Source organism: Malaya genurostris, chromosome 2 (assembly GCF_030247185.1).
Source record: "Malaya genurostris strain Urasoe2022 chromosome 2, Malgen_1.1, whole genome shotgun sequence".
NCBI lineage: Eukaryota > Metazoa > Arthropoda > Insecta > Diptera > Culicidae > Malaya > Malaya genurostris.
Genome location: NC_080571.1, coordinates 26,305,508 through 26,317,762, shown reverse-complemented (window position 1 = coordinate 26,317,762; position 12,255 = coordinate 26,305,508). Strand labels below are relative to the sequence as shown.

Below are 12,255 nucleotides of genomic sequence, written 5' to 3'. Positions count from 1 at the left end.
GGGCCAAACATTTTTACAATTTTTTTTCAAGTGGTTGTTGGATCATAGCAACCAACGATCATATAACAGCTGACATGAATCTCATTTTATTCATTCTTTGATTGACTTCCAATAAACTAACAGCTAGAAGTATTTAATCCGAAGTTTCATTCCGGGAGTTTCCGGATACAACAATTGGCGACGAGGATTAAGAACCTGAAGCAATGGCGGACCTCGAAGAAGCAATTCTCCAGATGGCCAACGCAGAGCAAACACTTGAGGCCTTAGCAACCAACATCAGCGAATTTTCTTTCGATCCAGAAAATGGAGTTACTTTCGAAAAATGGTACAGCCGATACGCGGACCTTTTCGATTCGGACGCCAAGAACCTGGAAGATGCCGCAAAAGTTCGTTTGCTGCTGAGGAAGTTGGATACACCATCACATACACGGTATACCAACTACATTCTGCCAAAGCTTCCCAAAGATATCAACTTTACTGACACCGTCGAAATCATCAAGAAGATTTTCGGATCGCAAACGTCTGTCTTCAACAAGCGCTACCAGTGTCTGCAGTTGATGAAATCAGAAGTCGAAGACATTATCAGTTACGGCGGAAAGGTAAACCGTGCATGCGAAGATTTCGATTTCAAGAACATGAAAATTGACCAGTTCAAGTGCTTGGTTTTTGTCTGTGGCCTTAAAGCGCACTGCTACACAGACATACGAGCCAGGTTAGTTTCTCGCATTGAGTCTGAAACAGCAGAAGCTCCCGGTACACTCCAAAATCTGATCGACGACTATCAACGGCTCGACAATCTCAAGGCGGACACATCCATGATCGAGCGTCAATCATGCTCGAAACCAACTGTGCACGCAGTCCAGGAGAAGGGAAAAACTCATCAGCAGCAGTCTTCAAAATCGGAAGGTAAAACACCTCGCAAACCTTGTTGGCAATGCGGCCAAATGCACTTCGTTCGAGATTGTCCTTTCTCGAACCACCAATGCAAACAGTGCAACCGCAGTGGTCACAAGGAAGGATACTGTAATTGTTTTTCCAAGACGAAATCAGTTTATTCTGGTGAAGAGAAGAAGTTACCGAACAGACCAAGAAAATCTGGTAAAGCCAAATCCCGAAGAATCTTTATTGTGAACCACATCGCTCAACACTCAAGCAAGCGAAAGTACGTGACTACCATCATTAACGGCGTGGAAGTCAAGCTGCAGTTAGACACAGCAAGCGACATCACAGTGATATCTAAGCGAACCTGGAACTCTCTAGGTAAACCTTCTATCAAGAAACCAACGATTCAAGCCATGAACGCATCGGGAAAGCCGCTTCATTTGTTTGGTGAGTTTCATTGCTACGTCACCATCAACGGGACAACAAAAAAAGGAAGATGTTTCGTGACAACGTCTATCAATCTCAATATCCTTGGTATCGATTGGATCGAACTTTTCAAGTTGTGGTCAGTTCCCATCGATTCGGTCTGCAATCAAGTAAAAACAGAATCGGTAGAGCAGCGAATTTGTAAATTCAAAACGCAGCACGCAGAAGTGTTCAACGATTCCTTGGGACATTGCAGGAAAACGAAGGTAAAGCTCTTTTTGAAACCAAATTCCAAACCAATTTTCTGTCCCAAGCGACCGGTTCCCTTTAATACCATTTCATTGGTGGACGCCGAACTAACACGGTTGGAAACGTCTGGTATAATACAGCCAGTCGACTTTTCCGAATGGGCTGCTCCTATTGTGGCGGTACGCAAGCCAAACGGACGGGTTCGCATTTGTGCGGATTACTCGACGGGACTTAACGAAGCACTGGAGGCAAACCACTATCCGCTTCCAACTCCTGACGAAATTTTTGCTCAACTCAATGATAGCACAGTGTTCAGCATCATTGATCTGTCCGATGCGTATCTACAACTCGAAGTTGATGATAGTTCCAAGAAGTTACTCACCATCAACACGCTCCAGGAGCTTTCCAGCGTTTGGTGGATGAAATGATTTCAGATATTCCTGGTGTCCGCTCTTTCATCGACGATGTTATCGTATTCTCAAAGGACATGAAGTCGCATCTAGTATCACTCAACTTACTGTTCCAGCGACTGAAGGAGTATGGTTTCCACGTCAAAGCTGAGAAGTGCCATCTCTTTCAAACACAACTTGCCTATTTGGGACACATCGTAGATAAAGAAGGCATTCGTCCTAATCCCGAGAAGTTGAAGAGCATTGCTGAACTTCCTGCCCCGACAAACGTTCCCGAATTACGGTCATACCTAGGAGCGGTCAACTTCTATGCAAGATTCGTTCGCAGCATGCACGAGTTACGTCATCCAATGGACCAGCTGCTGAAGAAGGAAACAAAGTGGCAATGGACTCCACAGTGTCAACGCGCTTTTAATCAATTCAAGACAGCACTTCAGTCAAATTTGCTGCTAACTCACTACGATCATAAGCTACCCATCATCGTAGCAGCAGACGCATCAAATACTGGAATCGGTGCAGTAGTTTTTCATCAGTTTTCCGATGGAAAGATGGAAGGCCGTTCAACATGCTTCAAGAACGCTCGCCCCCCCAGAGAGGAACTATGGGCAACCTGAAAAAGAAGCACTCGCGTTAGTCTATGCAGTAACAAAGTTTTTGCTAGGACGTCATTTCACATTGCTGACTGACCACAAGCCGCTACTGTCTATTTTCGGCAAACACGGCAAACAGGCTTTTACGTTGGGCACTTACGATGCTAAATTACGATTTTGAGATTCAACATGTATCCACGAGCGATTTTGGATGCGCAGATATCTTTTCCAAGCAGATCGACCGAACCAACCAACCAGAAGAAGAATATGTCATCGCAGCACTCACTCTAGAGGAAGACTTATCCAGTATTCTTTCCGATGCTACAGAAAAGGTTCCGGTTTCATTTGCAGCATTGCAGAAAGCAACATCAACAAATGTCACACTTCAAACTGTTATCAAGCACATTCGTGACGGATGGCCTTCCTGCTCCAAGAATCTTTCCACTGCAGCTCAACCATATTACAACAGACGAGAATCGCTCAGCCTAGTTGACGGTTGTGTAATGTTTGGCGACAGAGTCATAGTTCCTGGGATGTTCCGACGAAGGATTCTGCAACAGTTTCATCGAGGTCATTCCGGAATGGTACGCATGAAGGCAATAGCTAGAAGCTTTGTTTTTTGGCCCAGTATCGACAATGACATTGAAGACTTCGTCAAACACTGCACGCCATGTTTATTAGCAGCTAAGACTCCTACAAAGAGGACATTAAAGTCGTGGCCGATTCCTGCCAAACCCTGGTCCAGAATACATATCGATTACGCAGGTCCCGTAGATGGTGTCTATTTTCTAATAATAGTTGATCCCTTCTCTAAGTGGCCTGAAATACATCCAACAAAATCCACGACAACAAAAACCACCATCAAACTACTGATTCAAACTTTTGCAACATTCGGCAATCCAGAGATAATAGTGTCCGACAATGGAACTCAATTTTCCAGCCACAAATTTCAAGATTTTTGTACAGCTCAAGGAATACGTCATATTCGTATCGCTCCGTACCATCCGCAATCCAACGGTTTAGCCGAAAGATTCGTGGATACTTTGAAGAGAAGCCTTCGAAAAATGCGCACGGGAGGAGAATCACTCGAAGAAGCACTGTACACCTTCTTGAATGTTTACCGCTCTACTCCAACCAGTGACTTGAACGGCAAAGCTCCCGCTGAATTGATGTTCGGCAGACCAATACGTACCGTATCGTCATTGCTCAAACCGACTGAACGTTCCACTGACTCCACAGTCAGAAACAGAAATAATCAGAATAACTCATTCAACAAAAAGCACGGCGCAGTCAAAAGGGCATTTCAGCACGGAGATACCGTCTACGTAAAGGTACATCGAGCGAATTCATGGCAGTGGCAACCAGCAACCGTGATCGAGAAAATCGGAACCGTGAACTACAATGTCTTCCTGGAGGATCTGACGCAGAACGGAGGTTATGGCGGAGAAAAAGTAAAACGCGTGCGTGTCTTACAAGTGACTACTTAGGAATGAGTTTTATTCGTACTGTGTAATACAATGTATGTGTGTTAGAAATATAATGCACTGAAGGAAATTATTTAGTAGAAATGACGGCGGTGTCTTAATGCTGCGTAGCCCAACACTCCTCCTCACCGTTGTCAGTTCGAAGAATGAATTGCCTCTTTGATGCCGATAGCAAATCGGTGCCGCTCCAGCTTCACTCGGTCTAACGGTTTCGTCATGAGGTCTGCTATCATGCTTTCTGTAGGCATATATCGAAGTTCGATTATCTGTTTCTGGTGTAGATCCTTAGTGTAGGCGTACTTTGTATCGATTTGCTTAGAACGCCTTTCGAGACGATCTGACTCCACAATCCTGATGCATGACTGATTATCTTCCCAGATAACAACAGGGTTGGTTTGTGCGTGCTGTAAATCATTTAGCAATTTCCGGTACCACATTAATTGTTGACAGCCGTCTGCTAATGCTACAAATTCCGCTTCCGTCGAAGACAAAGCAACGCAAGATTGCTTCCGTGTGCCCCAGTCGATGAGACCTCCACCAAATTTTAAAAGAAAACCAGAATGTGATTTTCTGTCACTTTCGTCGCCAGCCCAATCAGCGTCGACGAAACATTCCAAATCACCAGATCCATTGCCGAGATGCAAGCGAAAATTCTTCGTAGATTTGAGATATCGAAGAACTCTCTTTGCTTCAGTCCAATCACGGTTTGTTGGATTTGTGACTTTTCTTCCCAATAGTGACACGGCCACGCTGATATCAGGCCTTGTGTTTACCGCTACATAAAGCAAACTTCCTACCAAACTGCGATACGATGTGTTTGTAGGCAATTTGTCCTCCTCCTTTTGCTTGAGGTACGCGGGATCGATTGGTATTTTTGATGGTTTGGCTTCTTCGTGCCCAAACCGACATATCATCTTCTCAATGTAGTTTGTTTGATCAAGAGTGAAGTGACCATCAACTTTTTCTACATGTATTCCGAGAAAATGCTTTAGTTCACCGAGACAAGAGAGCTTGAATTGGTGTTGCAGGTGTCGCCGAATTTCCTCAAATTCGTCTTCTGAACTACATACGACGACCATATCGTCAACGTATAATAAAATATAAGATTTCTTACCGTTAACATTCCGAATGTACAAGCAGGAGTCGCTCTCAGCTTGTTTAAAATGTATGCTTTTGAATACTCTATCAATCTTTTTATTCCATGCTCTAGCAGATTGTTTAAGTCCATAAATGCTCCGTTTGAGATGACATACCAATCCGTCACTGTGGTCAAAACCTGGAGGCTGTTTCATGTACATGTCTTCTTGCAGTTCTGCGTTTAAGTATGCACTTTTTATATCTAGATGTTTAACTAACATTTGATGTTTGCTAGCTAGTACCAAAATTGTTCGAAGAGTAGTTTGACGAACGACAGGGGCGAAAACCTCATCATAATCTTGTCCAAATTTCTGCGAAAATCCTTGGGCAACTAGCCTTGCCTTGTATCGTACTGTTTGTCCGTGTTCATCTTTCTTCTGTTTATATATCCACTTACATCCAATGGCTTTTCGACCTAGTGGTAGGGGAACAAGCTCCCATGTACCGCTAGCTTGGAGTGATTCCATCTCCTCCTGCATCGAAACTTGCCAAAACGCTGTATCTGGACTTTCCATTGCTTGTGAGTAGCTTTGTGGTTCATCGCTTACATGTTTCGTCACGCCAGTTACGTCACGGTAACGCGGAGGTGGGAGACCTTTCGTTTGACGAGTGGATCGTCTTGGTTCTTCAAACTCGTTTTCTCCTAGAAGCGGGGGTTCTTCATCGCTAAAACCTTCGAACTCACCATTCGACTGAGTCACATCCTCGACGACTGAATCGAAATCCTCAAATTCTTCCGCTTCGGGTTGAACTTGGGGTGCCGCTCGAGTGCTTCGTGGAGTACTATCGAAAGTAACTTCGTTTTCTTGGTACACGTCAATTGCATTATCATTCGCGTCACTTTCGATAAACGTAGCATCGCGACTCACGTATATCTTTCGTGTTGCTCTGTCTAAAAATCGATAAGCTTTATGTTCTGATGAGTAACCGACGAAAGTTAACTTTTGTGCTGTGGCATCCAACTTCTTCCTTTTAACTTTCGGAATGTGGACCCATGCATAGCAACCAAAAACTTTAAGATGGTCAACTTTAGGTTTACATCCGGTCCAACGCTCAAAAGGTGTAATGTCAAGCGGTTTCGTTGGGAGTACGTTCTGCAGGTAGACTGCTGCATTTAATGCTTACGCCCAATAGTTTTGCTCTAGCTTTGCATCAAACAACATGCAGCGCACCATTTCAATGAGTGAGCGATTTTTCCTCTCTGCAATTCCGTTTTGTTGCGGACTGTATCCCGCCGTGTATTGAGCGGAAATTCCTTCACGTTTATAAAATGATCGTAATTGCTTTCCACTATACTCACCACCTTGATCGGACCGTATTGCTTTTGGTTTTCGACCGAAGAGTGTGTTTACGTGTGCAACGTATTCTTCAATTTTTGTAGGTACTTCTGATTTTTCTTTTAACAGGTAAAGAACGCAATATCGACTATAATCATCAATCATGGTCATGAAGTATCGATATCCACTAACGGACGAGGTGGACGATATCCACCGGTCCACAAACATCTGTGTGCACTAAATCCATCAACGCATTTGACATGGAATAAGATTTAGTTGGGAAAGGTGTACGAGGAGTTTTAGCTTTCAGAAAGCAGTCGCATTTGTCAATCACTTTGCACTCTTGAATCGACAGACCATCCACTAGCTTTCTGTTCAACAGATACTCGATTGCCTTCGGGTCACGATGCCCGAACCTGCGATGCCACAAGTGCTGACAATTTTTGTTCTGATGACCGTTTGCCACCAACACAACATCAATTGGTTGCTTAACCTGGTACAGACCCTCTTTCAAACATGCTACGGCTATGACGGTATTATTTCGAATAATTTTACAACCTACCGCATCGAAAACAACTGTAGCTTGCTTTTTAACTAATGCAGGCACCGACAGTAAATTCATAGAAAGGCTTGGAGTATAGAGTGCACAACTGAGATTCATTTCATGACGACGACCTTGCTCATTGACGCATTCAACGACGCAGGATCCTTCACCTAAAACATTCGCTCTCTGCCCATTCGCCAAGTTGACGAACTTAACCTTACTCGTTTGTAACTTCAAAAAACATTTCCGATCCGCAACTGTGTGTCTAGTTGCCCCGGAATCAACAATCCACGGTTTGATCGCACTGCTGTTCGTGTGCTCCACTGTGGTTAGCGCAAATGAAACTGTTTCCTTTTTACTGGTTGCCTTTTCGTGAGGTCTTGATTGCTTTTCCGAATCACGCACAAACTTTCGACATTCCTTTTGTTTATGTCCAGCTCGCTTGCAGCAGTGACAGACAATTTGATTTTTCTTCTTCTTGTCGTTACTAACTCTCAATGCCGTGTCAGATCCAGCGATCTGTCGTTTCGCAGCTTCATCTAGCAATTTTCTTTTGACTAGCTCCAAGGTAAGGTCATCGTCAGATCGACTTTCCAGAGCAGTTGTAAGTGTATCGTACGAGCTAGGGAGGCTTCTTAATATCATCGCAACAGTAAGATTTTCCTCAAGCTCTTGTCCGGCGTTAGCTAAGCGTGAAAACAGCTCTTCCCTATCAAACAGATGTTCAGCCATGTCGTCGCCATCGGTAAAACGTTTGTCACAAATCCGTTTTAATAGCGATACTTTCGACGTAAGGCTCGTCTTTTGATGATGATTTTCAAGTGCAGTCCAGGCATCTCTCGCCGTCCGTGATACGCGAACAAGTCCGTGCTGATTGTCTTCGATTAATAGTCCAATCGTGGCTCTTGCTTTAGCGTCACCAGCGTTCCACACTTCATCGTCTTCATCTTCAGGCTTCTCACCAGGGCTTACATAGCGCCAGAGCTCTTCTCGAACGAACAGCAATTCGACCTTGATTCGCCAAGTCGGATAATTGCTATTATTCAATTTTTGCAACGAAAAATGATTTCCTTCCATTTCGTACGCGGTACATCAGTCGAATGACGAATAAAAACGCGTATATACTACGATTTCGCGACGAATTTAAATACGAAATAGAATATACATCCGATTTTCCAAAATGGCGTTACTTTTTCTATGTACTGGGCCCATAACCTGACGCAGAACGGAGGTTATGGCGGAGAAAAAGTAAAACGCGTGCGTGTCTTACAAGTCACTACTTAGGAATGAGTTTTATTCGTACTGTGTAATACAATGTATGTGTGTTAGAAATATAATGCACTGAAGGAAATTATTTAGTAGAAATGACGGCGGTGTCTTAATGCTGCGTAGCCCAACAGGATCAACATCGCCTGATACGGTCACATGCAAACCAACTCAACGCTCGAGTTCCTGAACCCAGTACAGGTACAGGTAACCCAACACCGCTTTCAGCATTTTTCGATGGTTTCGGATTAACGGCTCCAAAAGCTCTCAATGTTCGTGTTGACAACCCAGACCCACAGTTGTTAAAAGAACCCGTGTTGGATGAGTCCAATGAGTTGTGGGAAATGAAGAATCCGTACCTGTACAATCATCAGCACCAATCCTAGAGAGAGGTCGACGAATGATTCAACTTCCAGCCCGGTTCAAGCCATACTGGATGATGAAACCTTGAAGGGGGAAATGTTGGATCATAGCAACCAACGATCATATAACAGCTGACATGAATCTCATTTTATTCATTCTTTGATTGACTTCCAATAAACTAACAGCTAGAAGTATTCAATCCGAAGTTTCATTCCGGGAGTTTCCAGATACAACAGTGGTTATAGTTGAATAATGACACATCTTGATTAGTGAAGCTTTCGAACAAATATATTGAAAGATTTATCAATAAATTTTGTCCCAATATAGATGATTATGTTCATACATTGCAAGATGGACACTTTTGAAGGTTAGAACTGAATTTTTTATCCAGTGTTTTTTTTTATAGAAAACTAAACTAAACTAACTTATCATCCAAGATTCCATTGAAACTCAACTTGTGAGTAAATTTTACCAATACACTGTTGCTAGTTTCCCTATATTTGCAGAAAGTATCAGAACTGGGTAAGAAAAAAGTTTTGTAAGAAAAACTTATTTAGAATAAAAGAAATGGATTTGGAAAATTTATTTTCATCACCCTTTTTTTGAAACAAGGATGGAATTTCAAGGCTGTGCTGCATAGTATTGCTATCGTGAATTTGAATAAAATAAGAAAAAGAACTAAGGAAAAAATAATTTTTTATTCTCCTAACTGCCTGAACATGTACAGAGTTTTGTTTAATCAGATAGCCATCTAAGTTGTGTTTCACTTCATTCAGAGTATTTCAAGCAGCAGGACAATTTCTGCAATCAATGGAATGGAGGCGCAGTGTTTCTTCTCTAGAGCCTCTTCCTCTCATGTATTTTGTTTTTGACGCATTTATGGCCAGTCCGATACGCCTAGCTTCAGCTTTCAGTCCAATGTGGGTTTCCGTCATCTTCTCGTCATCGAAGCCAAAAAGTTGTACGAACTTTCGGAAGATCGTGCCACTCGTGTCGATACTCGCTCTTTGAATCACACCTTCTCCGAGATTCGAAGGGACTCGAGATCGTCCCAGATACTCGGACGTAACACATCACTCTATCCATCATTGCTTTGACCAATCGCGTCAGTTTATCCGGGAAACCGTATTCGTGCATGATCTGCCATAGCTGTTCTCGATCGATTGTGTCGTATGCCGCTTTGAAGTCAATGAATAGGTGATGCGTGGGTACGTTGTATTCACGACACTTCTGGAGTACTTGTCTTATCGCGAATATGTGATCCGTAGTGGCGCGGGCTTCAGTAAATCCCGCTTGGTACGGCCCTACGAATTCCTTAGCTATTGGTGATAGACGACGGCAAAGGATTTGGGAGAGTACCTTGTAGGTGGCGTTCAGCAATGTGATTGCGCGGTAATTGCAACAGTCGAGCTTACCACCCTTTTTGTAGACGGGACATACCACTCCATCCATCCATTTCTGCGGTAGAATCTCATCCTCCCAAATCTTAGAAATCATCCAGTGCAGCGCTCTAGCCAGTGCCTCTCCTCCATGTTTGAGCAGCTCGCCTGGTAACTGGCCATTGCCCGCGGCTTTGTTGTTCCTCAGCTTGCCGATCTCCTCACTTATCTCCGGGCTGGGAATCTGTCGTCGGCTGAGCGTGCACCCAGATTGATTTCTGTACCGTTCTCTGTATCTTGTGCTTCGCCATTCAGATTCTCGTCATAGTACTGCTTCCACCTGTCGATCACCTCACGTTCGTTCGTGAGAAGGTTACCACTGGTATCTCTGCACATTTCGGTCTGTGGCGTGTAGCCTCTACGTGAGCGGTTCACCTTCTCATCGAATTTCCGTGTATCATTTGCGCGGTAAAGCTGTTCCATCACTTCGCGATCTTGGTCTTCCTGGTGGCGCTTTTTCCTCCGGAAAACCGTATTCTGTCTGTTCCGTGCCTGTCTGTATTGATCCTCGTTCGCTCTAGTGCGGTGTTGCAGCATCCTCGCCCCTGCTACATTCTTCTCTTCGACCAACTACTGACATTCGCCGTCAAACCAGTCATTTCTTCGATTCGATAACATCGTACCTAAAACGGTTGTAGCAGTGCTACTCACGGCGGACCTTATGTTCCTCCAGCCGTCTTCAAGAGTCGCCGCGCCAAACTGCTCTTCCGTTGGTAGCACTAGCTCCAGTTGTTGCGCGTATTCCTCTGCAGTACGAATGCTACGTAGCTGCTTGAGATTGAATCCCGGCGTTCCTGTGCGACGAGTATTGTGCACCGTCGATAGTTTTGAGCGCATACAAACCGCGACAAGGTAGTGGTCAGAATCAGTGCGGTAAGTGCGGCCATTGATGACGTCGGAGAAGAATCGCCCGTCGATGAGAACGTGATTTTCCGTATGTTGATCAGGTGATCACCAGGTGGCTTTGTGGATATCTTTGCGGGGGAAGAAGGTTGTCGTTTGATGCCGCGTGCAGGCTCTTCAGCCCGTTTACGGTCCTGTACATTGCTTCCCGGCCTAACTAAGCATTCATGTCGCCGATGACGAGTTTTACATCTCGCCGTGGACAGCTGTCGTAGACTCGTTCCAGCTGCGCGTAAAATGCTTCCTTCCCGTCATCGGGTCTTGTCTCATGTGAACAATGCACGTTGATGATTCTTTAATTGACGATTAGTATGCAGGAAAATACACGATTACAAACCCGTCCTTTGACTCTCGGTCTACCCAAAAGGTACGGTCGCCGATAGTTGAAAAGTACTTAATTCTCAAAAAAAGATTCGTGTCTACTTTAGTATCTAGCTCAGGACTAGAAATCATAGTTCCAAAAGTGCTACAATATCGAAGCTCTACAGTGCTAGTTTTCTACTCTTCATGCAGTGTTCGATATTTCCTTCATTCCTTGTTTATTTATATAAATATTCCTTGTTTATTTATTTATTTAGGTATAATCAACAGACACAATATGGTCCTAATGATAATTTCTAGTAATATATAAAAAATTCCAAGTATCCTACTGCGTGATAGATTGAAGTCAAATCCTGATGAAACGCGGTTGAATGATCTCTGCAAGCCAATAATAGCATTGTTAGCACCGTAGTTAGTTCGTCATAAAGGAAGTCGAAGAAATGCACTGTTGCGAAGAGCCCGGGGTCGGACGTTGATATTAATTTCGCGGAGCAAAGCAGGGCAGTCAATCCTATCGGTCAGAACATCTGCTATCAATAAAGCACGTGCAACATCTCGACGAACTTGTAGTGTATCGAGACCGATTAATAACCCGCGACTTACGTAGCTTGGTAGTTGGTGAGGATTGTTCCACGGTAAGCGCCGTAGGGCGAAACGAATGAATCTGCGTTGTATCGATTCGATTCTATGAGCTCCGTTTATGTAGTGAGGGTTCCAAACGACAGAACAGTACTCCAAGGATGAACGAACAAGCGAGCAAAACAGAGATTTTAAACAGTGCACGTCTGTAAAATGTTTAGCCATCCTCATTACAAATCCTAGGTTGCGAGAAGCTTTAGAAACGATATAGCTAATGTGTTGCTTGAATGTCAGTTGCTCATCGAGAAAGACACCAAGGTCTTTAACACACGTCGTTCTGACTATCGGGGATCCTTCTAGAAAGTAATCAAAATGAAATGGCTCT

The 12,255-nt window shown here is 43.8% G+C and overlaps 2 protein-coding genes across 8 annotated transcripts in view; both read left to right on the top strand.

Moving 5' to 3' along the window:
- The window catches only part of LOC131432587 (transport and Golgi organization protein 2), a 130,601-nt gene that overhangs the window by 106,673 nt on the left and 11,673 nt on the right, over positions 1-12,255 (top strand). The window lies entirely within an intron of this gene.
- On the top strand, positions 1,543-4,044 carry LOC131432585 (uncharacterized protein K02A2.6-like). Its single transcript, XM_058598931.1, has one exon. The coding sequence runs from the start codon at positions 2,719-2,721 to the stop codon at positions 4,042-4,044; it is 1,326 nt and encodes a 441-aa protein (XP_058454914.1). The 5' UTR covers positions 1,543-2,718.

Coding starts and splice junctions, on each gene's coding strand:
- LOC131432585 (XM_058598931.1), top strand. CDS start 2,719: ATGCTAAATTACGATTTTGAGATTCAACATGTATCCACGAGCGATTTT.